The sequence below is a fragment of the Taurulus bubalis genome (genome assembly GCF_910589615.1).
Source record: "Taurulus bubalis genome assembly, chromosome: 11".
Lineage (NCBI taxonomy): Eukaryota > Metazoa > Chordata > Actinopteri > Perciformes > Cottidae > Taurulus > Taurulus bubalis.
In genome coordinates, this window is record NC_136599.1 from 19,027,906 (window position 1) to 19,054,179 (window position 26,274).

The 26,274-nt window shown below is 40.4% G+C and overlaps 1 protein-coding gene across 1 annotated transcript in view; it reads left to right on the forward strand.

Annotated features, from left to right (window-relative positions):
* Positions 1-26,274, forward strand: part of cacna1db (calcium channel, voltage-dependent, L type, alpha 1D subunit, b) — a gene marked incomplete at both ends in the record, with an annotated part of 76,073 nt that overhangs the window by 33,789 nt on the left and 16,010 nt on the right. Inside the window, 29 exons of the mRNA XM_079225919.1 lie at positions 5,518-5,657; positions 6,258-6,400; positions 8,513-8,665; positions 10,167-10,363; positions 12,137-12,240; positions 12,515-12,684; positions 15,156-15,230; positions 16,998-17,082; positions 17,247-17,273; positions 17,696-17,856; positions 17,988-18,213; positions 18,387-18,594; positions 18,727-18,847; positions 19,013-19,127; positions 19,299-19,359; positions 19,497-19,557; positions 20,019-20,163; positions 20,361-20,490; positions 21,208-21,267; positions 21,354-21,413; positions 22,699-22,805; positions 22,947-23,034; positions 23,531-23,638; positions 23,771-23,823; positions 23,948-24,094; positions 24,341-24,542; positions 24,941-25,099; positions 25,457-25,567; positions 25,898-25,975. Of these exons, the coding sequence (XP_079082045.1) occupies positions 5,518-5,657; positions 6,258-6,400; positions 8,513-8,665; positions 10,167-10,363; positions 12,137-12,240; positions 12,515-12,684; positions 15,156-15,230; positions 16,998-17,082; positions 17,247-17,273; positions 17,696-17,856; positions 17,988-18,213; positions 18,387-18,594; positions 18,727-18,847; positions 19,013-19,127; positions 19,299-19,359; positions 19,497-19,557; positions 20,019-20,163; positions 20,361-20,490; positions 21,208-21,267; positions 21,354-21,413; positions 22,699-22,805; positions 22,947-23,034; positions 23,531-23,638; positions 23,771-23,823; positions 23,948-24,094; positions 24,341-24,542; positions 24,941-25,099; positions 25,457-25,567; positions 25,898-25,975 (3,495 nt within the window). The remainder of the gene's footprint in view (positions 1-5,517; positions 5,658-6,257; positions 6,401-8,512; positions 8,666-10,166; positions 10,364-12,136; positions 12,241-12,514; positions 12,685-15,155; positions 15,231-16,997; positions 17,083-17,246; positions 17,274-17,695; positions 17,857-17,987; positions 18,214-18,386; positions 18,595-18,726; positions 18,848-19,012; positions 19,128-19,298; positions 19,360-19,496; positions 19,558-20,018; positions 20,164-20,360; positions 20,491-21,207; positions 21,268-21,353; positions 21,414-22,698; positions 22,806-22,946; positions 23,035-23,530; positions 23,639-23,770; positions 23,824-23,947; positions 24,095-24,340; positions 24,543-24,940; positions 25,100-25,456; positions 25,568-25,897; positions 25,976-26,274) is intronic.

The window sequence follows — 26,274 nt, forward strand, 5'->3', positions numbered from 1 at the left end:
TAAGTCATTAAGCCAGTTGTGCATTTGTCCAGTCAGGTGTAGGGATGTTCATGTTGATGCCTGAGTGCAGGAGAGTTCAAACCAATTGTCTATTGTCCAGTTCAATCTCAAAAGTGGTGCTTGTGGTTGAGCCAGGCTAATAGGTCGATCAATAAAGCCATGAGGATAGAGAGGATAAAGCTGACCCTAAATCTCTGCATATTAACGGCACAACTCTGTGCAGAGAGTTAATTTTTTTATTTCTTTTACAGTTGTTGACTGAAAACATGCTCCACAGTCTCTGCCGATCCAAAAACATCATCTGGACATTTTGTCTGTCCTCTGTACAGCGACCGTGAGCTCTCTTGGCTACAGCTGCCAAAATTTCTTGTCCGGCTCCCAAAAGAGGAGATTTGGGAGATTACAGGAAGCACTGCTCCTCCTTAAATCAGTTAAGCTGCTTCGTAATGTGTGCCTGGGCCGGTGTTGTGCTGCGGTTAGTAAAGACATCTTAAAGCCAAGGAAGGTAAACAGGCAAAGGAGCACAAATGCGCTCCATCCTCCTGCTTTCACAATTAACCATAGAAAAACATGGACGTCCAGTAGTGCTCATGGAAATTTCCATAGTTTTCTTAAGGGTCTTCCTTTAGGCCTATTCTTTGGGATTACCACTCCATGGCATGATGCTAGTTGCTGAAGCCAGTAAATCCAAATTTGGGCATTGTGGGTGGATCCTGAATGGAGCAGTAATTGGACGATCGTGATGCAAAAACTGTGAGGAAAAGACCTTGACATCCAAGGTAAAACCCCCCAAACACACGTTTGCTCATTTTAAGTCTATATATGGTCTCAATGGAGCAATGGTATTTAAAATCTCCACCAACACACATAAGAAGAACGAGCTACTTAGATCATACAAAGTATGACCTTATCAAACCTGCTTAAAGGATCTTTAACATTGGTCAATCACCTTTTATGTGTGCAGCTCAGATTTGAAGGCACTTGCTGTTTTTTATAGATTGCTAAAGTCTTATTTTTAAAGTGTGTAGTGCATCAGTGAAAGCTCCTATTTATCTGGCAATGTGTGCTATAGAAGAGGCCGTTGTCTTGAGTATCCCAACTTCAAGTCTCATTCTCTGCCCACACATGAAAAAAACCTGATTTCCATGGCAACGTTATCCCCATCACAGCTGTATAACAAGCACAGAAGGAGATTACTGTGATGCACTAGTGCCGTGGTCTTCACAGGGTTTGGACAAAGGAAACAAAAACAGTTGATCCTTTTGGGAAGCAGTTTACATGAAACAAAACCAAATAAAAGCAGCTTTCTAGCTCTTCAGCATACCAGTGTGGGCACTGGGACTTGCATTTCCAAGTCTCTTTTCCCATTGCATTTCTCATTCTCCACCTCAGTTCTAACAGAACAACGGTTGTCTAGAGAAGAGGGTTGACAGGGTTTCGGTGTTTCTCTTTAAACCTCCTGGTCAGCACTCAACCCCACTCTAACTACAGTATGTCACACATGATATGTTACTCTAACACTCCTGCACTCACATACTATCCAGGAACCCATATGAGAAATAAGAGATTTAATATTTATTATGTAACATCATGCCACGTGTATTAAAGCCATCAGGAGGTATGTAATAGGGCAGAGGGCAAAGACTATTTATTTTCTGTCTACTTTTTAAATCCTGCGGGGAGGAGGTTGGAGTTACATGAGTACAACACTAAACTGTGGGTTTTAGTGCAAAATGAGTTTCTGATGGGTCTCCTAGTTTGCTGAATTAGATTATTTTTTAAATATAGTGCATTATGGTGTAATTTAGAATATATGAGCGGTTCCTCTAGACTAGTTTATTCGTATTTTTGTCTACCTGCTCAAACAATAATTGTTAGTCTATTTATATTAATTAATTATAATAATGTTGAATTATAGTGTTCTTAAAACAGTTCAATAATGCAGAATGAGCTAACTAAGTAATTACAGGTATTCATAGCTGCTCCACAGTAAAGCCATAATCCAGCCCTTTCACAGGAAAGCTTTGCATATGATGTGTTTTGTTCTCATTAACAGCATTACACACATGCACCTGCCCTCTGAAAACTGCTGTCTGCTGCTTTTTATCTCCATGCTTCATTGTGTCACACTTTTCTTCTTCATTTTTGGTGAGGTGGTTGAAAGTAAAACTGTCGAAAGTATTTTGCTTTTTATTTTTTATAAAACCCAGGAATACAGTGTACTACAGTAGGGCATGCAGGACAGGGTGTACTGATTGTAAATGTGTGTAAAATGTAACTCAGTCTAGTCTACCGATTTTTTTTAACTTTCATGTAATACTTCATCACAAAGGATGTCTTAAAATGTAAAAGAATGCTTACAATTAAACATCACTTGATCTAACTATTCAACAATCAGTTGCAAATCCAATATATTATATATAGTCGTATAGTGCCTCTATTACTTGTGTTACAATACATTATTTATTCAGATCATGAAAACAGTGTGTAACTGAATGATTACATTAATCTTTTCAAATATCTTCGCTTTTCTCTATTGATTTAGTTTTTGAACACCTGGCAGTTTTTTTAGATGCTCATGTAATTGCTTTCTCTTCACTGTGCATTGTTTTCATTGTGTGGGTGTATTTGTGTGTGTGTGTTAATTCAGTATGTAAGATCATGTGACCGCTCTATTTGTTGTCTCCATTGTCCTGCAGTAATCTCCCTTCTTATGACACAAACATGTTGATTATCAGCTGCACTCCGCAGGTCACAACCTGAATGCAGAGGGCTGAACAGACAGACACACACATGCACACACACACACACACACACACACACACACAAACACAAGCACACACACACAAGCACACACGGGTTGTCAGCTGTTCACTAAGCGAAGGAGCGGACATTTAAGACCTACGTAAACAACAGTAGGATGGAGCGAGAATGTTGGATTGAGGAGGTGTGTGTGTGTGGGTGTGTGTGTGTTTGTTTATTTGTGTGTTCTTCTTTATCAGTGTTAAACAGCTCTGAGTTGTGGTGCCTGTTGACCTTAACTGGTCATCACCCAGCTACTGTTATGACACATCGCTCAGCTTACACCAGATAACAGTTAGGAGCCAGACAAAGACATGGCCATTGCAGAAAAATAAATATCTACATGGCAGTTGAAGCATCAGTGCCTTTTCTGCAGTATGAAAGGAATGTAGCAGTGATTTTGCATATTTTTGTCCCTTTGCTAAGCATCAGGATCATTTTTCACTCCTGCTGAAACCAGGCAGTGGTATCCCCACTGATTTGATGTTGCGGCCGGTGTGATCCCATCGTGCGACGGTCTCTACTTTTGGTTAATGACTTGCAAAGGCCTACCAATTTCCACCTCATGGTGTTGCTAGACAGAAAGTCAGAGGATTACCAAAGTCAGTATGATTCATCCTCTGGCGACCATGAATGTCTGTACAAAGTCTGTGGACCAAAGTTGTGGACCGACATTGACATCTAGAGCTTTGGCGCACGCATGTTTAGAAATGTTTGCACACTTGATGTACATTGTGAGGGCTAACACAGCTCAATTGATTGAAGAAAAAAAAACATTCTAAAGTCCGTACCTGACATGTACCTGCATGCAATGACAAATAGTCAGCATTTAAATAGAATAATACAGCACATGCGGTTATGGAGCATAAACAAAAAATATAGGTAGCTGTGGTCTGTTTAATTACACATCCTAACTGTGGCTAAGTCCCCATTGCCAGGAGCGTTTATATTCCCTGTGCGAAAACTGTCTGTCTGGTTGGCTTGCTGCCTTTCAGAAGTGTGTGTACTACTGCGGGTCTCTTGCACACTTGGGTGGGTGTGAGGTCTGAGTGTGCGTGTTACTGTTGTTGTCAGTGTCTTTCAGTGGGCATGAATGTGTCTGTGTGAGTCTTTGTGCGCATCTTCTCTGTTTGTGTCCTTTAAAATCAACGGGAGAAGTACTTTGCTTAATGTTCCTTAAATCTGCCGACTCAATAACCTTTTGCATTGAGGGAGAGAGAGAGAGAGAGAGAGAGATACATCCACAGATAGAAAGAGAGGGAGTTTGTGTGGGAGAGACAGAGAGAAAGGGAGAGCTATGGACGAGAGTGAAAGGTGTTTCTGTGAGAGACAAAGAAAGTGAAATGAAGCTCAATAAATAGATGTATGTGGATATGTCCAAATTCAGGGACCTGTTTCCGTTACCAGACAGTGTTACCATGGAAACATGCTGATGATGCAGCAGGACATACACTATGACTGTAGAATTTGAATATTCTTTTTTTTGACCCTGGAATATATTATTTTGCCTCCATTTTTTATGCTTCGGTGGTCATTGCTTTATTTCCCGGAGATAAGCTTTAAATAAACAGTGCTGTAATACTGAGAAATCTTTTGAGTTTTGTTGTGATCATCACTGGTCATGTTAAGCACCCAGTTCTTCGTTTTATTGCAAACTACTGATGTAAAATGCATCACTTCCTGTGCTGTTTGTGATGAGGGTCACTGCATCATAATGTGGAGCGAGGCACGAGGGCTATAATTTCATACAGGTCTCCTCCACCCACATTCCTCCATAAGAAGTGTTGGACATGTCTCACGATGCGGGTGCTGGATGAAAACCTTGAGTTCTCAATGTTATCTTTGCTGACAAAATGATGTTTTTGTGTGGAGGTTTGACCCTGAAACAACATACATTTTAGAATAAAAATCACATGTTTGGTGTCCTTTCAGCATCAGCAACAAAACCATGACTATAAATATGTTATAATACATTTATAAAGATGTTTTTATTTCCTTCAGTATTCCGTTCAGCATGTCCTCGAGAGGTGATGTGCAAATCAAATCTCACATGCAAGATTTCTTGAATGTGACAAACCATGTGTAGGAGCTATTTATTGGCTTTTAAGTTATTTTACTCAAGTAGTATTTTTTTAATTTTTCTAGTTGTTTGGTTATTTAGGTTATATTGTTGATGTATTAGGATAGTTTTGTGTGTGTTAGGTTTTTGTTTAGTTAATTATTTGTAGTTTATATGTAGGAGTAGGCAGGTATAGGACCAGAATGCACCTTGGTAGGCCTACTTTATGCAGTGGACAAATGGCCACTCCACTACACACCATGCTTAAGTTTTACGTTCAGTTTAGCTTTTAGCAACAGGATTGAAGTCGCATTAAAACTATTATATTATTATTATACATAACAGGAGAGCATTCTTTATTGGATACCTAATTGTAGTCAGCAGGAGGCTTTGGATCTGATCAAAGTCAAGTCAAAGATACTCTTCTGTTTGCGTTGACAAAAAAAGGAAACCAGTTGCCATGCCAACTGTTGTGATAACCAGGGAAATATTGTCTTTGTTGTTGTGTCTTATACCTTTTCGCCTCATTGTCTCCTCTTTCGGCAAACCCCCATGCACATTATTTTGTCTCACAGTGAATTCCTTTGGCAAAGTTTGGGTAAAGTTAGGAGACTAAACTGTTCTCTTTCTTCTCTTTTCTCCCTCTCTCCACGCAGGAAACAGTAGAATATGCCTTCCTGATCATTTTCACGATAGAGACATTTCTGAAGATTATTGCTTACGGTCTGGTCATGCACCAAAACTCCTACGTCAGAAATGGCTGGAACATGCTGGACTTTGTCATCGTCATAGTGGGGTGAGCTCATAGTAGCGCATGCATGACGCACACGTGCAAACACACACAAAGACACAGATTTCTTACAGACACTTGAGCTTTAACGACGCACGTTGTCGCTCATACAGTCCCTCATTTACAGTATACTTTCAATCAAACATATATTAACTACACACGCACCTCACTCAACATTCAGCTGACCGTGATTTGCGTGGCTCCCCAGCTTTTCATTCTCATCATATTCAGAAAGAAGATGGCAATAATGTTTCGAAACATGCACACACACACACACACACGCACACACACACACACACACACACACACACACACGTATGTACACATATTCACACGCATGGCCTTGTTAGGAGTGATCAGTGGACCACCTGGCCTAGAACTTTAATGTAAACTGTGATGGGGTGTGAAAAATGTAAGGTAAATATGCACAGACATAAAAGGACGCCCACATAAAGCATGTGGACACACACTTGCACACATAGGTGCATGCACACAGAGACAGGACACATGTCTCTGTCTCTGGCTTTGCTCTGTTTTCATGACCTCTCTGTCACTGCTCTCCTCTCCCTCTCCTCCCCGTTTCCCTCCCTCCCTCCTCTCCATCAGGCTGTTCAGTGTGGTTCTGGAGATGATTACCAAAGACGCTGATTCTGGCGGCCAGTCTGGAGGCAAACCTGGGGGTTTTGATGTCAAGGCCCTCCGAGCTTTCCGCGTGCTACGACCCCTTCGCCTTGTCTCTGGAGTTCCTAGTGAGTTAACACTGAGCTGCTTTTAGGTCTTAAGCAGTGGAGACTTGAGTTACTTGTCCTCATTCCTTGACTTGCACACACTAGACCTTTAATCAGGACCTTTAACCCAACCTGGACATGAGACATCGGAAATGGGCCAAGGTCACCAAATGCTACGTATAGGCTACTGACAATAATGAAAACAATGTGTTCATACAGCTAACAAGAGAGGCATGTATAGGTGTGTCCACATCCACATAGTTTTGAAATCAGTCAACAAAAGTGAACCTGTGAACCCCGCCAAGTGTGCCGACTATTGAAAAAACTGATGAACCTAATGAGCTGGGTCTAGGCTGCTTGCTGAGATGCAATGCTGCGGAACTCCCCCACACCTTCAGAGATGAACAACTTGAGTCGCTAAATGTCCCGAGAGTTTCCTCCTCTGGGAATCACAGTTGGCGTGCAATAACAGGCCCTGAGAGAACTGTGCTCAGCTCGTTTGTATTCCTTCTTTGTAACAGTGCATTTTAATATATATTAAAACTGGTAGAATAGATATCCGCATACTTAAATCTTTGCAGAGAGCACTTTATTTTTTAGCTTTCGTTATCCTGCAATATCCGTTAAATCTAAAAGCAGTCATTGCAATAACATATGATGACTTATCTGAGTGCTGTTCCAAATCTTCGTGGTCTAGTTTCTCAAATAAACACAATGTCAATACATAATTTTATTCTGCTCTGCTCTGCATTGAGCTGCATATTTATTCAGTAGCAGTACGTTGGCCCCTTTACCATAAAGTCTTGCTAGATTTTACTTGGTTAAAAACAACTTTCAATGCAGTTTAGAAATGGGCGAAACAAACTGAAAATAAATCCCCAATAATAATTGTGCAACTCTGGTGCAACTTGACTCACTTGGTAGAGTGGAGCGCTATGTGTGCTATCCTTTATACATTGAGCTCCACTGACTGGCCACAGTCTGATATAGTCTGTGGTCACATTGTATTGTATTGTCAAAATTTAGACTGCCGTTGATAACGAACAGTAACTAAAAAATGGAGACTCTTTTATATCAGGTCACAAGGTACAACTCAAGAAAAGAAAAATGGTATAAATAAAAAATAAAAAAACATGTTAGGTATCAAATTAGAGCTACAATAATATGTACATGTACAACCTCTAAACACAACTCAAACAATAAATAGGATTAGAGGTTAGGGTGAGGGCTTAAAGGTTACGTTAACTAACAGCATTCCAATAGTATAATATACTATACAGTATAGTCTCAGCTCGAGCCAATATAGTGCAATTGAATCAAATGTTCTCCAATCTCCTGAAATATTTAAAAAGAAAACTTTCCTTCCTGCAAAGAAAAGATCAGGAGATATGGCGTCCTTCACTATTTCAGTCCACCTCATATTTGACCTGAATATGAAGTTGCCCTAATGTATCTGCGTTCTTTGAGTTGCCATAGCAATGCATTATCCAGTCTCAGGAAGGAAAGGACCTCCAGGAAGGATGAACTGAGCTTCGACGACATTTTCAGTTCTAATCTGGTTTAACATTTGTCTCTGTTGTCTGGTATGTTCAGTTTAATTAAAATGTGATATTTCGGCTTGTTTGCTGAAGCCATAGAGGCCGGTGTGTTGGCTTTTATGTGGATTCGGTGATATCATGAGGATAATGCTATGCCTTTACAACGACTGATAGCTTTGTGTGTGTATGTGGCTGTTTGCTTTTCTGCATATCATTTGTGAAAACAGTTGACTTGAGACAACAGTCAGTAATAATTATAATTGTATGTTGACGACTGTTTTCTGGAGAGGAGAATGGCAGTTTATTAAAAACCAAACCAGATGAACCATTCTGGTCTTTTAGTTTGAGCTAGTGGTATTCTGCTTCTGCTCTAATGTACACAACATATACATATTTAGATTAAGACTACTTTTCAGAGCTTGGTAGCATAGATGTATGTTCTTGGTGACATAAACACATTTTCAAGGTTAGTTCATTAAATAAAATAAGGAACACATATGCTGTTGCTGCTTTTCTCATATGGATGGCACTTTAAATTTAGGAACTCCTGGGTACATGTCAACATTAATATTTCTGTCATGTGCTCCCTTTGCAGGTTTACAGGTGGTTTTAAACTCCATTATTAAAGCCATGGTTCCCCTGCTTCACATCGCTCTGCTGGTCCTCTTTGTCATTATCATCTACGCCATCATCGGGCTGGAGCTCTTCATAGGCAAAATGCATGCAACATGCTACGTGATAAACACAGGTATGGTAGTTCCTCCCGGTTTTCTCTGAATGTTTTTGGTTTAATTTGATTTTGTCGTGTCAGCTTTTTAAGCCATGAGACCTTGTGAATTTCATGCAATTTATTCAATTTTCTATCCTTTAAATCCTTTTTTAACGGAGTCCCACGTCCAACCTCAGTATGACCAGGAGGATGCGTCTCATCTATACAGGAGTTAATCCCTGTGAATGAATGGACACATGTTCCTTGACTGTATGGTGGCAAGCTGCTGAAAGCAGGACAGAACAACAGATGGGTGGATTAAAGCCAGTGATTTGATGACTAATATCTGCTTATTATGTAAACAGGCTTGACCTTTACTCTAGCATTGCTTCAAACGAGGGCTTTTACACTATCAGATATTTCACCATGTGATTATCGTGGGCAAAAGAAATCACGATCACGATAATATCGCGATATCTATCAAACATTCTAAATAAATAATGCTATCAGTCAAATTCATCTTTAACATTCACATGTATATAGTGTTAATACAGTACACACACACACACACACACACACACACACACACACACACACACACACACACACGCACACACACACACGTGTGGCTGTTTAAATCACAGAGATTTGTGGGCCATATAGAAATGCAACATGGCGGATCACTCTCCGTTTGCCCCTCTCTCTTACACACCTTTCTCCTGCTCTCCCTCACTTCCTCGCTTTGATCCGTTTTGATGTGTTTGCTTGTGGACGTCAGGAGAAGCAACGCAGACTTCAGTTGCGAGTTCATGACTGAGCGAGATGGACGCTCCCTTTAATCCCCCCTCGTGTCTGCTCTCTTTGCTGTGAGCAAGGCACTTACTGTCTGTCACTTGTGGTCTTCATGCGGAGGGTGGACACGTGTCCACTACAAAACAAGTGTGGATCTGTGTGTGTAAAAGCAAGGAGGGGAAGTTGAACATGTTGTGGGCTCATTGACTATGCATGTGTGTCTGTAATGGTTATGTAATGATTGCATGATGACAGAAGATTTCATAACCTAGAGGACTTTATATATGAACTGCTGATCTGTGTGGTCTGGGCTGACTGTGATACGCTTAAATAACTGGGTTTTATTCTCTCTTTATAGAGTAATTATTACAATTATAATGATCATAATTAATCTGAAGTTTTTTCCAGAAAAATCAAAGGAAAATGGTCTTACAGGACATGAGATAAAGGGAGCAGGAGAAAAGTAAAGCGCAATTTTGACAAATGAATATAGTCAAAAGAATTAAATGGTAGTAGGAGGCTAAGACAATGTGGAGGATAACCAATGAAAGGAGATGATAAAATAGTATGATTAAGACCAGTTTTACAATGGCAGTGCTGTAAAACATATTCAGTAAAAAGTGAGATTTAAGAATAGAAAAAGGTGTCATTTTAAACAGAAGGCTTCGTTTTTGTTGTTTGCCTTCATTATGCGCGAGCAAAACTTCTGTGCATTTGTTGATCCATCGGTCTGACTCTGTGCCTCCAGGTGCTCTGGCGGAAGAAGAGGCCACGCCGTGTGCGGTCTCAGGGCACGGCCGCCATTGCCTGCTCAACGGTACGTCCTGCAAAGAGGGCTGGCAAGGCCCCAACAACGGCATCACCAACTTCGACAACTTTTTGTTTGCCATGCTCACTGTGTTCCAGTGCATCACCATGGAGGGCTGGACCGACGTTCTCTACTGGGTAATCTGCACTATGCATCAAGACTCTGATGAAGCTGAAATGGAGCCATAATTTGAGTTCATAATCCACGTGTGTCACTTTTGAGATCTTTGATTTTGAAAAAACCTGGTCAAATACTGTTAGTGTTCCGGCATGTTTTAAAACTATGTTTCATCATGGGCATTTTTAAGGTTAAAGATGAAAACAAGGATTATTATTATTAGATTTGCTTTATTTGTTAGAAAGGATATTGAAAATTATATAAGACTATATTTTAACTGATATTCCAATGTATTGAAGTTATGAAATAAGTGACATAAATGTGACATGATGATGGTGATGTGCATTGATTATGCAAGGCAAGTCTTTTTGTACAGCCTCTTTCAACAAGTGCTTTACATAAGACATTACCATTTCATTATTATGTATAATTTGTTATGTAACATGGACAACAATTAAGATGATATGCAAAAGGGTTGTGTCAAACATAATTATAATAACGATGTATGATGAGAAATTTCAAGGTTTAGCTGAAGATCTGCAGTCTACAAGGAACATCAACAACAAGGATCAAGGATCATTGAGGCCAGCAATATATAAAATACATACAGTATATTTAAAAAAACATTCAGTTTCTGTCTCCTGCCATATTCACGTTCATATACAAAGCAGTCCTCATTGAGAGCTGTAGCCTAAGCTATTGCCCTTCTTTTAGTTGATGACAACATAAAAAAAAAGCCCAGGCTCACTTCAAAACCTTCAGCTTCTCATAAACAAAAAATTAACAAAAGCTTTTAATTAGCCAAAACACTCAGCATTGAAGCCCAACTCAGACTTTGTTTTAATCTGAATCCACCCACATCCTGTTATTAATGGAGACCCTCATCCATGAAATAATGAACCTCAGTGTATCGTCCTTTCTCTCTCCCTCGCAGACTCTTTACTTCTGTATGTGTTACCATGGCAATACCAATGTTAATACTGCTGTTAAGGTGCTGAAAGAAGGAGACAAACCGTAAAGAAGTATAGCTGGATGGATAGACAGAGAGACCTCTGGCCTTTACTACAGAAATCCATTCAATATCTTGGCTGTATTGTGCTGTTGCTGGAGGCAGAGTTGTAGCATTGAGTTGTGTCTTCCATGCCAGCTGGTGTGTGTTTGGGAGTGTTTCAGTAGAATTGCATGCATGTGCGGGACAAAGAAAAGTTAAGTGTCAAGCGTGTTGAGGTTATTAGGACTGTGTAAAAAACCAGTTATGTGGTTAAAAATGTACAAACGTCAACTATATATTTCCTCTTTGCCAAACAGCTGGATTAAAAGACACTTTAGCTCTGTAGTGAGGTACCACCTCCTTATTACTAAAAGACAAGTCATCATACCTCCTCCACTCGTCTCTCAGGTGGTGCCCTCTAGTGGTCACAGTTCCTGCTCCACCTTTAGTTGTAGCTCTCTGTACTGTAGATCTCTTTCCCTCTGAAGGACATTATGGACTTTACACTGCCTCTGCACAAGCTGCGGAAAACAGCCAACACGCTCCATCATGCCCGCTCATTAGCCAGACATTAATACTGCTGTCAAACTAAACTACATTTGGTAGAATTATGCTGGTCTTTGTATATTTATGAGAAAGAGAGATTTGTTCTACAACATTTTTTATAAAACAAGAATTAATTGCAATTTTAGAATACAAAAAACATTAAAAAAAGAAGAGAATGTCTGCACAATTATAAACCAAAACATATAAATAAACCACGTCTAATATTTCTCCTTCTCTACTTTGTGTTTCTATTCAGATGAACGATGCAATGGGCTTTGAGCTGCCCTGGGTCTACTTCGTCAGTCTGGTCATCTTTGGATCCTTCTTTGTTCTCAACTTGGTTTTGGGTGTGTTGAGCGGGTAGGTGTTGAGGGGCTTTTGTTTGTTTTGTACTGTGCACAAGACAAGAGAGTGTGTTTTGTATTCTCCCTTTTCAGTAACTAAGGGCTTTTAAGGTTTCAAACTTTTTCAGACGCTCTATGCAATCGTTCAATGCGCTATTATTTTAAAGATATAAGAAGCCATTTGATTATCCTGAACAGGATAAGCAGGTTTAGAAAATGGGGTTTTGTTCTGATCCAGTACAGTATCATCTGAATCAGGTTCGACAATCGTTATGCTCTGCCCTGTCCAGAGAGTTTTCCAAAGAACGAGAGAAGGCCAAGGCTCGGGGAGATTTCCAGAAGCTACGTGAGAAGCAGCAGTTAGAGGAAGACCTGAAGGGCTACCTGGACTGGATCACCCAGGCGGAGGACATTGACCCTGAGAATGAGGAGGAGGGGGACGAGGAGGGCAAGCGTAACCGTGAGTTTGCTGAATTTAATCAATTTTGTACCTCTGAAAAATGCAAACAGAACAGAGAGTTAAGCCAAGCCTTAAGCCCTTCTGCCTTTAAATAATGTTGCATGTCTCTTATTCTCATTGATAGTGAAAGGAGGCAGGTGAGCAGGGAAAACCATTACTCATCCTTCTGTTGTTGTTCCACTTGGACAAACTCCCCGATGCTTTGCCTTTCATGTATCATAAAGGAATTGTTCTATGTATCTGGGACACACTGCTCTGGCTCCGCTAGATTGTAGACTACACATGAATGTAACCATACAACGATGCATTTAATACGATATATCTTTCTCCAGGTTGTGCCATTTGGTAAAACAGGCCATTTATACAATAAGGAATCAATCCAGTTATTAAACAGTTATTGCACCAAAATGAGACGCAATCTGACTCTTCGTCTGCGTAAATTAGTTGTTATTGAGTGAAGCAAACCTAAAACTGTACTTTGTGTTGTTTTGCTATGTTATAATGCCTTTACATTTTGTATTACTTTCATTAATTAGGTCAACAATATAAATATATACTTCCTGCTGGCCAGTTAGGGCCTTTATGTTGAAACACAACCACATGTGCTACCCACTGGATTCTAAAAGGAAAACTCTCTTCGGGATGGCGTAACAGTTACAGAGAAAACTGTGACATCAGCCATGGTGGCGACCTCTGAGGTAGCACAAAGAAAGTGGGCGACAGCAGTGTCTATTCTACGGTGTGGCCTTGTGTGTTCAGTTGCCATGACAACACAGCAATAACTGTGGACGTTTGGTTTCGTGTGTGTGTGTGTATGTATGAGAAATAAAATATTGCTTATTCTGATCTGGAGGAGGCTTATTGTGGGGACAGAATGTTTGTACCCTGTGTAGATTTTTAAGGTAAAAAAGCATCTAGTACAGTATTTAAATAACCCGATAGTCCATTCAGGCGAGCCTTTCTGACTCGTCTTTTGACTGGGACAATAAATTGAAGGGGGTTGCTGCAGACAAGTTATTTGTCTTTACAGTTGAAATGAGGATTGACTTCAGTAATTTGATTAAATTGACTGAGTGGCGGATCGGTGCAGCAGTGTGTGCACTGATAGTCCTGCTAGCTGTTATCCAAACACACCAGAGCAGCGGGTTCTGTGATGCACTCAGCAGAGTTTTCACTTCGTCAAAATTCATCCCAATTTTTAAATTGTGTGTTTTGCAAATATCACATTTTACCCTTGTTGTTGAGTTTAGTTCATTAGTTTACTTTTTCTATACGGCTACAATCCCTCAAATCCAGAGCACCATATTTACGAGGAGTTTTCATGTGTTGGGGACGACCTTCCTGGTGCACTGTGCGAGTGCAGGAGAGTGCAGCCATGCAGTTCTCTCTTTAAATGTCCCTGTCACCCATCAATTACATAAAAGATAGAATGATGAAGAAAAGTGGATCATTTACATAGCTGCCTTCTGAGATGACCAGTTCTCCCAATGCTTGATGTATCCAATTCACAAGGACATCATTAATAACTTACTAAGAAAATGTAGAAAAAATTGCTTTATTCAATCATGATGCTCAGAATAACTTTTTCTTGCATAGTTTGCTCTCTGTTTCTCTCTTTAAGTCTGTGTCTAGGTTTGCAGCTGCTGAAATGACTTACACATTTATCTTTAACCTCATCGTCATTGACTTCTTTCAAAGTGGTGACGATAATGAGTATTTGCCTCTCAGGCTTTTCAGTTTCCTACTGATTGATGTTTGCTGAAATTTTATGTCAAAGGTCAATAATTGCCTTTTTTTTCACAAATATATGTTGTATGGATGGTGGCTAGCGTCTTGAGGCTACATTAGCAACTTATAACATAATACTCATGACTCTCAGACCCAATTGTTGGTGGTAGAGTTGCATTGTGGGTAACGTGGGTGACAGGTTTTGCCACCCTGCTCCAGTGCCTTTAAACCATTCACAGTGCGGTCAGTACATATGTACCTGTCCGTTTTTACATCCTCCAGTAATTGCTCTGCTTCTACCTCTGCTGCTGCTGCTGCTGCTGTAGACACCCGAGGCCACACACTAACTTTCTCTCCTTAACTCCCGCAGCGACTGTGTGCCTTGTAAAAGAAAACGTCTGTAGATTGCTGCTAACATAGTTTATTCCCTCTTTCTCCCTTTTCTGCCTTTTCTGTCTTCATATCTTCTCCTCTTCTTGCAAGCAGTTTTTTTCTTCTTTGCTTTCTATATTTTCTTTCTGAAGTTGTGTTTACTGATAATCCTTTCTAGTCTAATATTGTATTCATTGTTAGTTTGTCCAGAAATCCAATTATACCCAACCGAGGGGAATTTTGTGTCTGTGCTGTAGTTTGTATTGCAGCCGTCTTCTGTTGTACATTCCTCTCCCTCTTGTTCTGCCGCGTACTGACTCACTGCTTCCTCTGCTGTCTGGCTGTGTGAACTGCATGTTGATAATACCAAGGGGTCACGCTGGCTGACCTCACTCAGAAGAAGAAAGGAAAGTTTGGCTGGTTCACTCAGTCCACAGAGACACATGGTAAATGCGTTTGTGTGTCTGGGAGCGTGCGTCTTTTGGTGCATGTTCATAAAGGAACAGTTCATGCTTGCATGTGCTTTGCTTCTGCTTTTGTTTGTACTTTTGTGTTTGCATGCCCTTTGTCGCATTAATCAGTGTCTAATCCTTGCCATCCTCATCTTAAGCAAATCCATTTCGTGGAGCACATGCACCTCATTATCAATTATCAATACCTCCTTTAAACTTTGCTTCTCATTGTCCACGAGTGGCACATAAAACCTTTCTAGCGAAATGTACACACTTTGTGTTGTACAACAGATGATAAGTTGATGGAGGGGAAATGTGCTCCAGCCTCCATGTCACAGTGGAGGGGGATGTGTACCGAATAGCAAGTTATGGGAAATGGCGCTTTCATTTTAAGGAACGATGGCGCGAATGTTACGAACAACACGCTCACACAAGAGAGATCGCCATTCATCTTAAACATGATGTGAACTTGTGTTATGTTTAGCATTAGCACTTTCAAGTGTTCAAAGATACAGTAAAAACAATGCTTTTCAAATTAAATTTGAATGTACTTCTCTGTTACGACATAAATGAGAGTCCTGATATAAGAAACTATGACTTTGAATGAATAATGCATTTCATGGTCAAAGTCTTATGTAAAGGATGCACATTTTGTGTGAAATGAGATGTTTAGGCTTCTTAATCTTTTTCTCAGCAACATTTTGTTAGTATCAGTTTAAATATTGCTTACTGAAAACCCTTGTAATGTATAGTAAAACATAATAATAATGTTTTCAGTTAATCTCATGTTAACTATATTTTGGGTCTGAAGTAAACAGAATTATTTGTGTACAGATCTCTCATCCAATCATCATAATTTTCCTTTCATTTGTCATTTATAAAGACAATATGTTATGCATGTACAGTATATATGATTTCCAATATACTGTAACCCTGTGACTATGTAACTACGTGTTGCAGCATACAGACCTGGACCAAATAGTCTGATCAAATTAATCAGCTGGACAATGCAGTCAGTACTAAAATATATTCAACATTTAACAATTCAACTATTTTATAAGAGTAACAATATTTATGTTCTGATAGTTCCAATCAATAAATGGTTTAAAAATGATTGACAAAGTCTAATTTGACTCAGGTCTGGCAGCATGTACTCACTGTGACTTCATCTATGCAGGAACCTTAGAATTCATCATTTTTGGATGTCGTCAAACTTTTTCTTTGAGAATGATAATACTCTGTAATTTAGAAAACACTTGCTGAATTATTAATTAATGCCAAACTCTGAGGAGTCACCCAGCCTTTACTATTTACACCTGCATTTGTTTTTTCTGGGTTTGGCTTGACCTAAGAGCTTTGTGAAACATGAAGGACAGATACAATTTCAGCTAATATCTTTTCAGCAGTTTAATGTAAAGTGAAGTAACCTTTTTCAGTTGAGTCTTTTAACAGTTTTGTTTGAATATAATTCTAAATGAGAGAATTGTTCTTTTCAGAAAGGAACCAAGCCAAACCAAAAGTGCATGCGTGTCAATAGGAAAATCGAGTAATTTGAATTTTATTGTTGAAACCTGTTTCCTTCAGGGCACTTTATGGGCACTTTATGTCCTAAACCTCTTTGTTACCTTGGCACCTTATGGTCTCACCTTATTTGTTCTTGTCTATGTGTGTGTTTGTGTGTGTGTGTGTGTGTGTGTGTGTGTGTGTGTGTGTGTGTGTGTGTGTGTGTGTGTGTGTGTATGTGTGTGTGTGATACCACAGCGAGCATGCCCAGTGAGACAGAGTCGGCAAACACAGAAAATCACAACGGAGAGGAAAACAAGTCCCCCTGCTGTGGTCCGCTATGGTGAGTGTGAAATACAGTATTGTTGCTATGACGAGCCAATAAAAATAGGTTAATAAAAGACAGTCAATGGACACAACAGCTATTGTACATATTGAAACTGCAGAGTGCACGTTTACACATGTAGCCCTTTTATTTAAAGTTGCCTCATCCTTTATCCTCCGCAGTCAAAAAATTACTAAGTCAAAGTTCAGGTTAGTACATTGGTACTGTATGACTGCATGGTTGACGTCTTCTTCATTCATTTATTGGATTCAACTCATCTTGCATGAGTCATTCTTACCTCGTACTTGAATTGCTCAGATCCCAAATGTCTGTCATGTTTTATATCTGACCAATCGGTCTTTATCCTGATGTTTCATCATTGTGTTTTTTCCCTTGTTTACTCACCTAACATCCACCCGGTCTTCTTTATAATTCATATTCTACAGTGATCTTGTGCTTTCATGTTATTTCATGTATATGTGAGAAAACAATATCAAATGCATACACAATAAGTCAGAACCGTTCATTACAAAATTAGTTAGATTCAATATAATTCTCCACTAAAGAAAAACAGGTTTGAACTCATTTGGCCTCACATGCCCTGCTGATTGATGAACTATTTGTCTGTCAGTCGTCAGTCTCGACGGTGGAACCGTTTCTGCCGCAGAAAGTGTCGAGCAGCCGTGAAGTCTGTGACATTTTACTGGCTGGTCATCATCTTGGTGTTCCTCAACACCCTCACCATTGCCTCTGAGCACTACAACCAGCCGGACTGGCTCACCAAAGTACAGGGTATCTTGTCTTGCTCTATTCTGTTCTATTCAGGTTTTGTAAAGCATGTATTCCCGTCAGTTCTTTCTTGACTTTGTTCAACTGTGACATTTTCAATGATTTGCTGTTGAAGTAAGCCCTCTTCTCTCCAGACGTAGCCAACAAAGTTCTCTTGGCAATGTTCACCATGGAGATGCTCGTGAAGATGTACAGTCTGGGGCTGCAGGCGTACTTCGTGTCCCTGTTTAACCGCTTTGACTGTTTCGTGGTGTGCGGTGGCATCGTAGAGACCATCCTGGTGGAGCTGGCCTTCATGTCTCCGCTGGGCATCTCCGTTTTCCGCTGCGTACGACTCCTTAGGATCTTCAAGGTTACACGGTGAGCAACTAAAACATGACAACAGCCTAGTCAATACGCAGGAAAATGTTGGGTTCATGTCTTGTCTTACCAATATGATCATCACTACATGTTCGCCTCATTACACCTTGTGTTTGGCATTCTGTACGTCTATCCTTCCGTTAACTTGTTTTAAACTTCTTCTTCTTCTCCAGTCATTGGGCATCTCTTAGTAACCTGGTGGCCTCTCTGCTCAACTCCATGAAGTCCATCGCCTCCCTGCTGCTGCTGCTCTTCCTCTTCATCATTATTTTCTCCCTGCTTGGCATGCAGCTCTTTGGGGGCAAGTTCAACTTTGACGAGACCGTGACCAAAAGGAGCACGTTTGATAACTTCCCCCAGGCTCTGCTCACTGTGTTCCAGGTGAGCGTTCGGCCTTGTTCACTTCATTCGGATACGATTTGCAAGAATTATAACGGTGTTCAGGATTCACATTATTGTCTATCTGTCGATCTGAGTCACCTTCTCACTCCCGCTGTGTATCGTGCTGTCCAGATCTTGACAGGAGAAGACTGGAACACGGTGATGTATGATGGTATCATGGCGTACGGCGGTCCGGCCTCCTCTGGAATGGTGGTTTGCATTTACTTCATCATCCTCTTCATCTGTGGAAACTGTATCCTTCTGAACACACACACACACACACACACACACACACACACACACACTCACTCATCCATTTTCACGCTTGCTTGTGTGAGAAATTGTCGTCTCCATATTCTTAAAGCCCAGGTGCGTCTTTCATGCGCCTCAGTGTTTTCTTCTTAAGTCACATGACCAGACATCCTGCTAAATGTCTTCTTGGCCATCGCCGTTGACAACCTGGCAGACGCGGAGAGCCTCAACACAGCACAGAAGGAGGAAGAGGAGGCCAAGAAGAGGAAGAATAGTGTCAAGTACAGCTTAGAACACTTAAATAATTCACATTTTAATTTCTGTTGCCATTTTCTGTCTGATCGTTTGTGTAGACAGTTGTCACATTTGTTACAGGCACTTTCTATTGTCAGAAGAAAAAAAAATAGCCTTCTGCTTTGTTAGTTACTCCCTGTTTGATCCGTCTCTCACAGGGATATTAGCACTGATAAGAAGAAGGTGGAAATCATAGACGTCAAGGATGGAGAGACCAAGGTAAAAGAAACTGGCTCTAGTTCTCTGCATAAATCATGCACATTGTGTTCATAACAGACTCTGTCTTAAAGTGCATTATCGATATATAGTTTTCATCTGAGTAGTTTTATGACGCTAAACCTGGTCACTGTGTGTAGCTGCCAGCAGAGGCCTTGCTGGAGGAGGACAAGGAGTCATATCCAGCCATCGACTCTCCAGGTAAGAGTGACACTTTGAGAGGGGGTGTCCACAATAATCCATCAATTCATCCAATTTAAAGGTGTTGTGATTGACTAGACTCTAGTCAATCACAACACCTTTAAATTGGATGACTGATTTGTGTCATTTTATAAACCTCTAGTCACTAGAGGTTTATAAAATGACACAAATCAGAGGTACAGTCCAGTTGAGTTAGAATTGTGCCACGAATTTCAGCTTTTTCTACTGACAAGATTCAGCGAGGTGGAAGGCTATAAATTCATGCGGTACTGAGAACAGTTTTATTTAACATAAAATAAAATTCTTTATTAATTCTGAGGGAGATCTAATTTTTAGGACCACATGTACCGTAACAACGACATACACTGAATTTGATTTCTTCAGTAATGAAACTACAAAAACAACTGAAGGACCGTTTTCATCAGAAGAGGGATTAGAAATAACTCCAGTTTTGTTCCTAGCTTGTGATGATGACGACAATAATGGCGTTCTCCCAGAAGTCCCGTCAGGGCCCCGCCCTCTGAGGCTGTCGGAGCTCAGCATCAAAGAAAAGACTCAGCCCATCCCGGTGGGCAGCGCCTTCTTCATCTTCAGCAGCACTAACCCGTGAGTCCCTGACCCGCTTGGTGCCGATATGGACTCGGAGGCACAGGAACTAGTCTCCCTGCTCAGTGTGACAGAAACACAGAAACATCTCAGTAGCAGCAGAAACCACAGATGTGTCACATGACCAGCCTTGATTTTACACTCACTGTACATTATCTGTCTCCAAATCTCCTTCTTTGGTTTTCTCTCCGCTTTAGGTTTCGTGTGTTCTGCCATAAGCTGATCAACCATCAGATCTTCACCAACCTGATCCTGGTCTTCATCATGCTCAGCTCCATCTCTCTGGCTGCTGAGGACCCAATACGCAACTTCTCTGCTCGCAATATCGTACGTGGACTAGCCACTCGGACCGTAGTCTTTGGTTGCCCCAAGTTGATCATATTTGGAGAGTTTATTTGTCTCTCTGTAGCTGACAATCCGAGTTAATCACAGCACACATTTCGACATGCCACAGTGGAGTATCTGTAGTATATGTTTTATTCAATAAATCACTACATACAATAGAATAAGTAAAGCCACAATCTAATATACAAAAAAGAAAGACTGAAAAGGTATAGGCAGAAGCATAATGCTTATATGTTCCTATCCTAAATTCCTATAAATTAAATCAGATAATTGTGTATATATATATATATATATACATGTCATTCACACAGAAAAGCACAGGAGCAAATAATACAAATCATCCTGGGTTCTGGGGTTGTGCATCCTGTCCCACTGTCACGGCTTATTGGGACAGAGACGTCTCTATTGTTAGCAGTAACAATCTGCTGTGGAAAAAAGGCCAAAGGAAACATGAAAAAACATTACATATTACCACCTGCCTTAGCAACATAGAAATAATGTAGAAGTTAATTGTATTAACCAACACGTGACCAACAGTGATTATTTATTTATTTATATATATATATATATATATATATATATATATATATATATATATATATATATATATATATATATATATATATATATATATATATGCCCACCCACTGGATCTGTTTGTGCTGTTGACAACCTGAACTTGTGCATTGCCTCTTGCAGGTACTTGGTTATTTTGACTATGCTTTCACCGCAATCTTTACTGTTGAGATCCTGTTGAAGGTAAATGAGCCTTTTTGCTGTGTTGTGCTTTGTGGGTAGAGCTTCAGTAACCCTGCGTGCGTATGTCACTCTGATTGCCTTCTCAGATCCTAGGCTATGCAGACTATGTCTTCACTAGTATGTTTACATTTGAGATCCTTATTAAGGTAAACCATGAAAACTGTTGTGCCGCCTCAGCAACAATCCATCAAGTCCACGCATGCTGCACACGTCCTCCTCATCCCCCTCATCTTTGTCTCTATCATTTTTGTCTATCATTTTGGGTTGAAATGGGCGCCTGCTTGTCCTGTTGTCATGGCGCCAGTCCGTTAATGTGAAGAGTTTTTGTGTCCGTCTGTCACTTTTTCCATTATGGCGCACTTCCCTTTTTAATCCTCGACTAGTTCACAGACTAGCGCCTCTCCAGAGTGCAACTACTTGTTTGGCTCAAATGTTACAGTTGTTTCTGTTCTTTTTTAACCTTCTGAAGATTACAAAAATATGCCTGATTGGCACTTTGACCGGTGGCATTTTGAAACCAACCATTATCATTGTTAATATATTCCCATATTTTAAATATATATGTTTGTTTTTAATTATAATTATGTTTGAAATATTATGAACGATGGTGAGATGAACTTGAACTTTATATATCCCACTGCCGGATTGCATCCAGTACACATAATGCACTCCCAAATATTGTCTTTATAGAAATCCACAAAATCGGGAACATTATTTCTTATTTTTGCTGTTAGAATGAAATCCTCTGGCTCACCCCTCCGCTCACTGCATGCCTGTACCAGGTGAATCTCATGTATTATGGCTTAAGCCTTAAATTCGATCAGGACAGGATTAAAGGCCTTGTCCCTCGCTTAATCTGCACCGGAAATGAGTGTAGTAGCTTTTGAATAATGTTCCCTGTGTCTTGTCTGACCATTTTGCATCATATATGATCTGTTTATGTGTGTGTGTGTGTGTGTGTGTGTGTGTGTGTGTGTGTGTGTGTTTTTTTAAATATTGAAGCAAACATATAAGACATATTGCTTGAAACTATTGTCACTTACACAATATTAGAAGAACTAATCTGTTTGTGTGTGCTGGCCCTAAGTGAAATAATTACGTAACATAATTAACATAAGAGCTCAATTTCAATGCAGGACCATCAACTGGAAAACTGCAGATAACATTGCATTGTGAACTGTGTACACCCATGGTTTAGACGCAAATTCAATGTGAATGTAAGGCAATATGAAAAGAAGAAAATGGAGCATTAAATCTGTTTGGTACTCACAACACGTTCTTTTGAAAATTGACACTGTAGATATTAACAAATCATTTAAATAGTAATAACAGTCATTTCAATTCCATTTCAGCCTAATTTGAAGCTGCTTGAATTTGTTGAATGATGGCAGATCTGTCTTTGGTCTTGACTGCTGTCTCTCCTCTGTCCAGATGACAGCGTTCGGAGCGTTTCTTCATAAAGGGGCGTTTTGTAGAAACTACTTCAACCTCTTAGACCTGCTGGTCGTTGGTGTGTCTCTGGTCTCCTTTGGCATCCAGTATGTATCATTCAATCTTTTATTAATGTATTATTGAGCAGCTGTGGTAGTATTGCCATGACTTGAGCTGAAAGGACTCTATGACAAACATGCCATTAACAATGCTCAGCTGAAACCACTGGTGTGTGTTTTCTTCCTTAGGTCCTCTGCTATTTCAGTGGTGAAGATTCTCCGTGTTTTGAGAGTCCTCCGTCCGCTCAGGGCCATCAACAGAGCCAAGGGACTGAAGGTCAGAATAACAGTAACGCAACACAATGCAGTGTGCATCTGTAGGCGTGCGTCCATATAATTGTGAATGCATGCGCCTTTGCTTATGATACAGTACTGTACAGTGACGTGCAGGGTGGTTCGTGGGTGGTGAGGCACTGACTCAGAGTCAGATTTACAAATATATGAACCCAATAGAGTATTAAATCACCATTCAATTGGCAGCTTGCACATTGACTGGTGCTTGTTTTTCATATTTCAAATCAGCATTCTTTACACACACATAGTAAGGTACATATTTTATTTCACCAATTTATAGCGGCTCAGAGAAAGAGCTTTTAATTTGCCATCGCAATGCCACCATACTCATTCAATTAAAATACAAAACAGGCTATAACACGTGAAATACACCACCTATTCAATGGAAAGAAAGGACATGAGGCTCTGTCTCACCTGCCTCCCCTGACTGCACGTCCCTGGTACTGTATATTCCTACTCACACTGTGTGTCCTTTGCAGCACGTGGTCCAGTGTGTGTTCGTGGCCATCAGGACCATCGGCAACATCATGATCGTCACCACGCTGCTGCAGTTCATGTTCGCTTGTATCGGAGTGCAGCTCTTCAAGGTACGGGGGAAAATGTGGAAAGAGAGATTGAGGGCAATGGGGTCACAACCAAATCAACAGGCTCAAATATAGTTTGAACAGAAGTGGAAGGTTGGAAGCAAATAATAGTTCCGACTTTCTCTCTTGCTTTAGGGGAAATTTTATCGCTGCACAGATGATGCCAAGTCCAGTCCAGACGACTGCAAGTGAGTTCTTTTAATTTATTTTGTGTTATTCATCAGCTTCCAGCTTTGGGCATTGGCCTGCAGGACAGTCTCTGGGTATCTGCATGTGGGTACATGTGGTTGATATTTCATCTTTCAATCGCAGAGGCACCTACATTCTCTACAACAACGGGGACACGGCGCTGCCCATGGTGAAGGAGAGGATCTGGTACAACAGCGACTTCAACTTTGACAACGTCCTCATGGCCATGATGGCTCTTTTTACTGTCTCCACATTCGAAGGGTGGCCCACGTAAGTACTGCTTTGGCCCTGAGATAGAATTCAGATTTGACTAAAAATATCTAGAATAATGGCAATATTTATTTACTGTTCATTTACCTTTATCTCTGTTTGAATGAAAATTCTTCATTTCAAGGACATGTTGTCTTTATTTTGTGCGTATGAATGGTCTTAAGGACACTATGTAGTATATTCGCAGATATAGCAGATTCGTTCTCAATAACTGTTCATTATCTTTACTTTTGTATGTCCATGCAGTCTGCTCTACAAGGCCATCGACTCGAACAGAGAGAACATGGGTCCCATCTACAACTACCGCATCGAGATCTCCATCTTCTTCATCATCTACATCATCATCATCGCCTTCTTCATGATGAACATCTTTGTCGGTTTCGTTATTGTCACCTTTCAGGAGCAGGGGGAGAAGGAGTACAAGAACTGCGAGCTGGACAAGAACCAGGTAGGCGGGACTTTTGATGTTTGTGCAGGATGTTGTTGTGTATTGCTGCTTTTATTGAACATTTTTTTGAGGAGGAAAAATCTGTTCATGTCAAATTATTAATTTTGTATTATTGCAATGTATCCTCATGCAACGGTTGTCATGATACCTTATGAAAAGTAATTTTTGTGTGCATTTCCCTATAGAATGTCCAACAAAAGGTGTTAATTTCTTCTCTTAACATGCATACAGTATTTTCAAAATAAACTTCTGTCTTCACATGAAACAACATGAAAGGATTGTGGAAAACATCTGCTGGATCTCGCTGCTGATTGGTCCAAATGGTGACTGTATCTCTTAGAGAAGAAGACGTGTTTCTCTTGATGGTGAGTCTGTGTCTCTATGTGTCTCCATCACAGCGTCAGTGTGTGGAATATGCTCTCAAAGCTCGTCCTCTGCGGCGCTACATCCCCAAAAACCCTTACCAGTACAAGTTCTGGTACGTGGTCAACTCTACAGGCTTTGAGTACGTCATGTTTGTCCTGATCATCCTCAACACCTTGTGTCTGGCCATTCAGGTGAGTGCCCTTCAACCAGTTTAATGCATGTGTCTGGGACCGTACAAAAGGGTTTAGTTTGGATTTCAGCAATGCTGCATGCAGTTAAAGTTATCTGAATTCTTTTGCTAAGAATTGGAATACAATTTGTTCTCTTGTTTTCCTCAACAGCCATCAAGATATAACCACTGAATGTTTGTTTTTCTTCATTAAACTATTTACTCATCATTTTGTTTGTACAATGGGTATCATAAACCTTCTAATAATGTATTGCAGAGGATTGACTCTGGCAATTTCTGAATACTGATTCACTTTAAATAAAGTACATGTGTTATTGTTTTATATTTCTGATCAGTCTACCTGCCTGTCTCTTTCCAGCACCATGGTCAGTCTCATCTGTTTAATTATGCCATGGACATCCTCAACATGGTCTTCACTGGGGTTTTCACTGTGGAGATGATCCTGAAGCTCATCGCCTTCAAACCCAGAGTAAGTCTCCTCTCCTCATATACAAATAATTGCAAAACTGCCATCAGTTCCTGAAATCATCTTGTTCATAGTTTTTCCTTTTAGATCTCCCTTTATATTCTATCCGTAATAAGGTTAATGTTTTTGACCTTTTATCTGAAAGCCCTCCACTTTTCCTTGTAACCCCGCCCTCATACACTCTTCTCTTGGGCTCTTTGCCCACTGGCTATGACTCCACTTCCATGTATTCCTCCACTTCCATAACCTCTCTTCCTCTTATACCTTCCTGCACCCCCTCCACTCCTGCCTCCCCCCGCTCCTCCTGCTGGCTGTGCATGCTGCCATAATCAGGGCTATGTCGGGGACGCCTGGAACGTCTTCGATGCCCTGGTCGTGATTGGCAGTGTAGTCGACATCATACTCAGCCAGGTAGAAAGACGTTAGTATGTACACCTCTGTCATTCCCTCCTTCCGCTGTCCCACTGCTGCTGCTCTGTTGTTTCTGCCCTTCACACCTTTCCTCCTTTCCTCCCTGTCTTTATTTTTGTTTAATTTTTTAAAGGTTGGCTTCAGCCCATTTCTGCTCTTGAAGCAAGTCTGTTGAATCTGTTGTGGACTTCATGGTTGATGAGCATCATAGACAAAATGCATGCCGATTGGCTGGAAAATAAATTCCATCAACGACCTGTGTGATGAGCGCCAACACATGAATTAGATGAAAGCCCTGC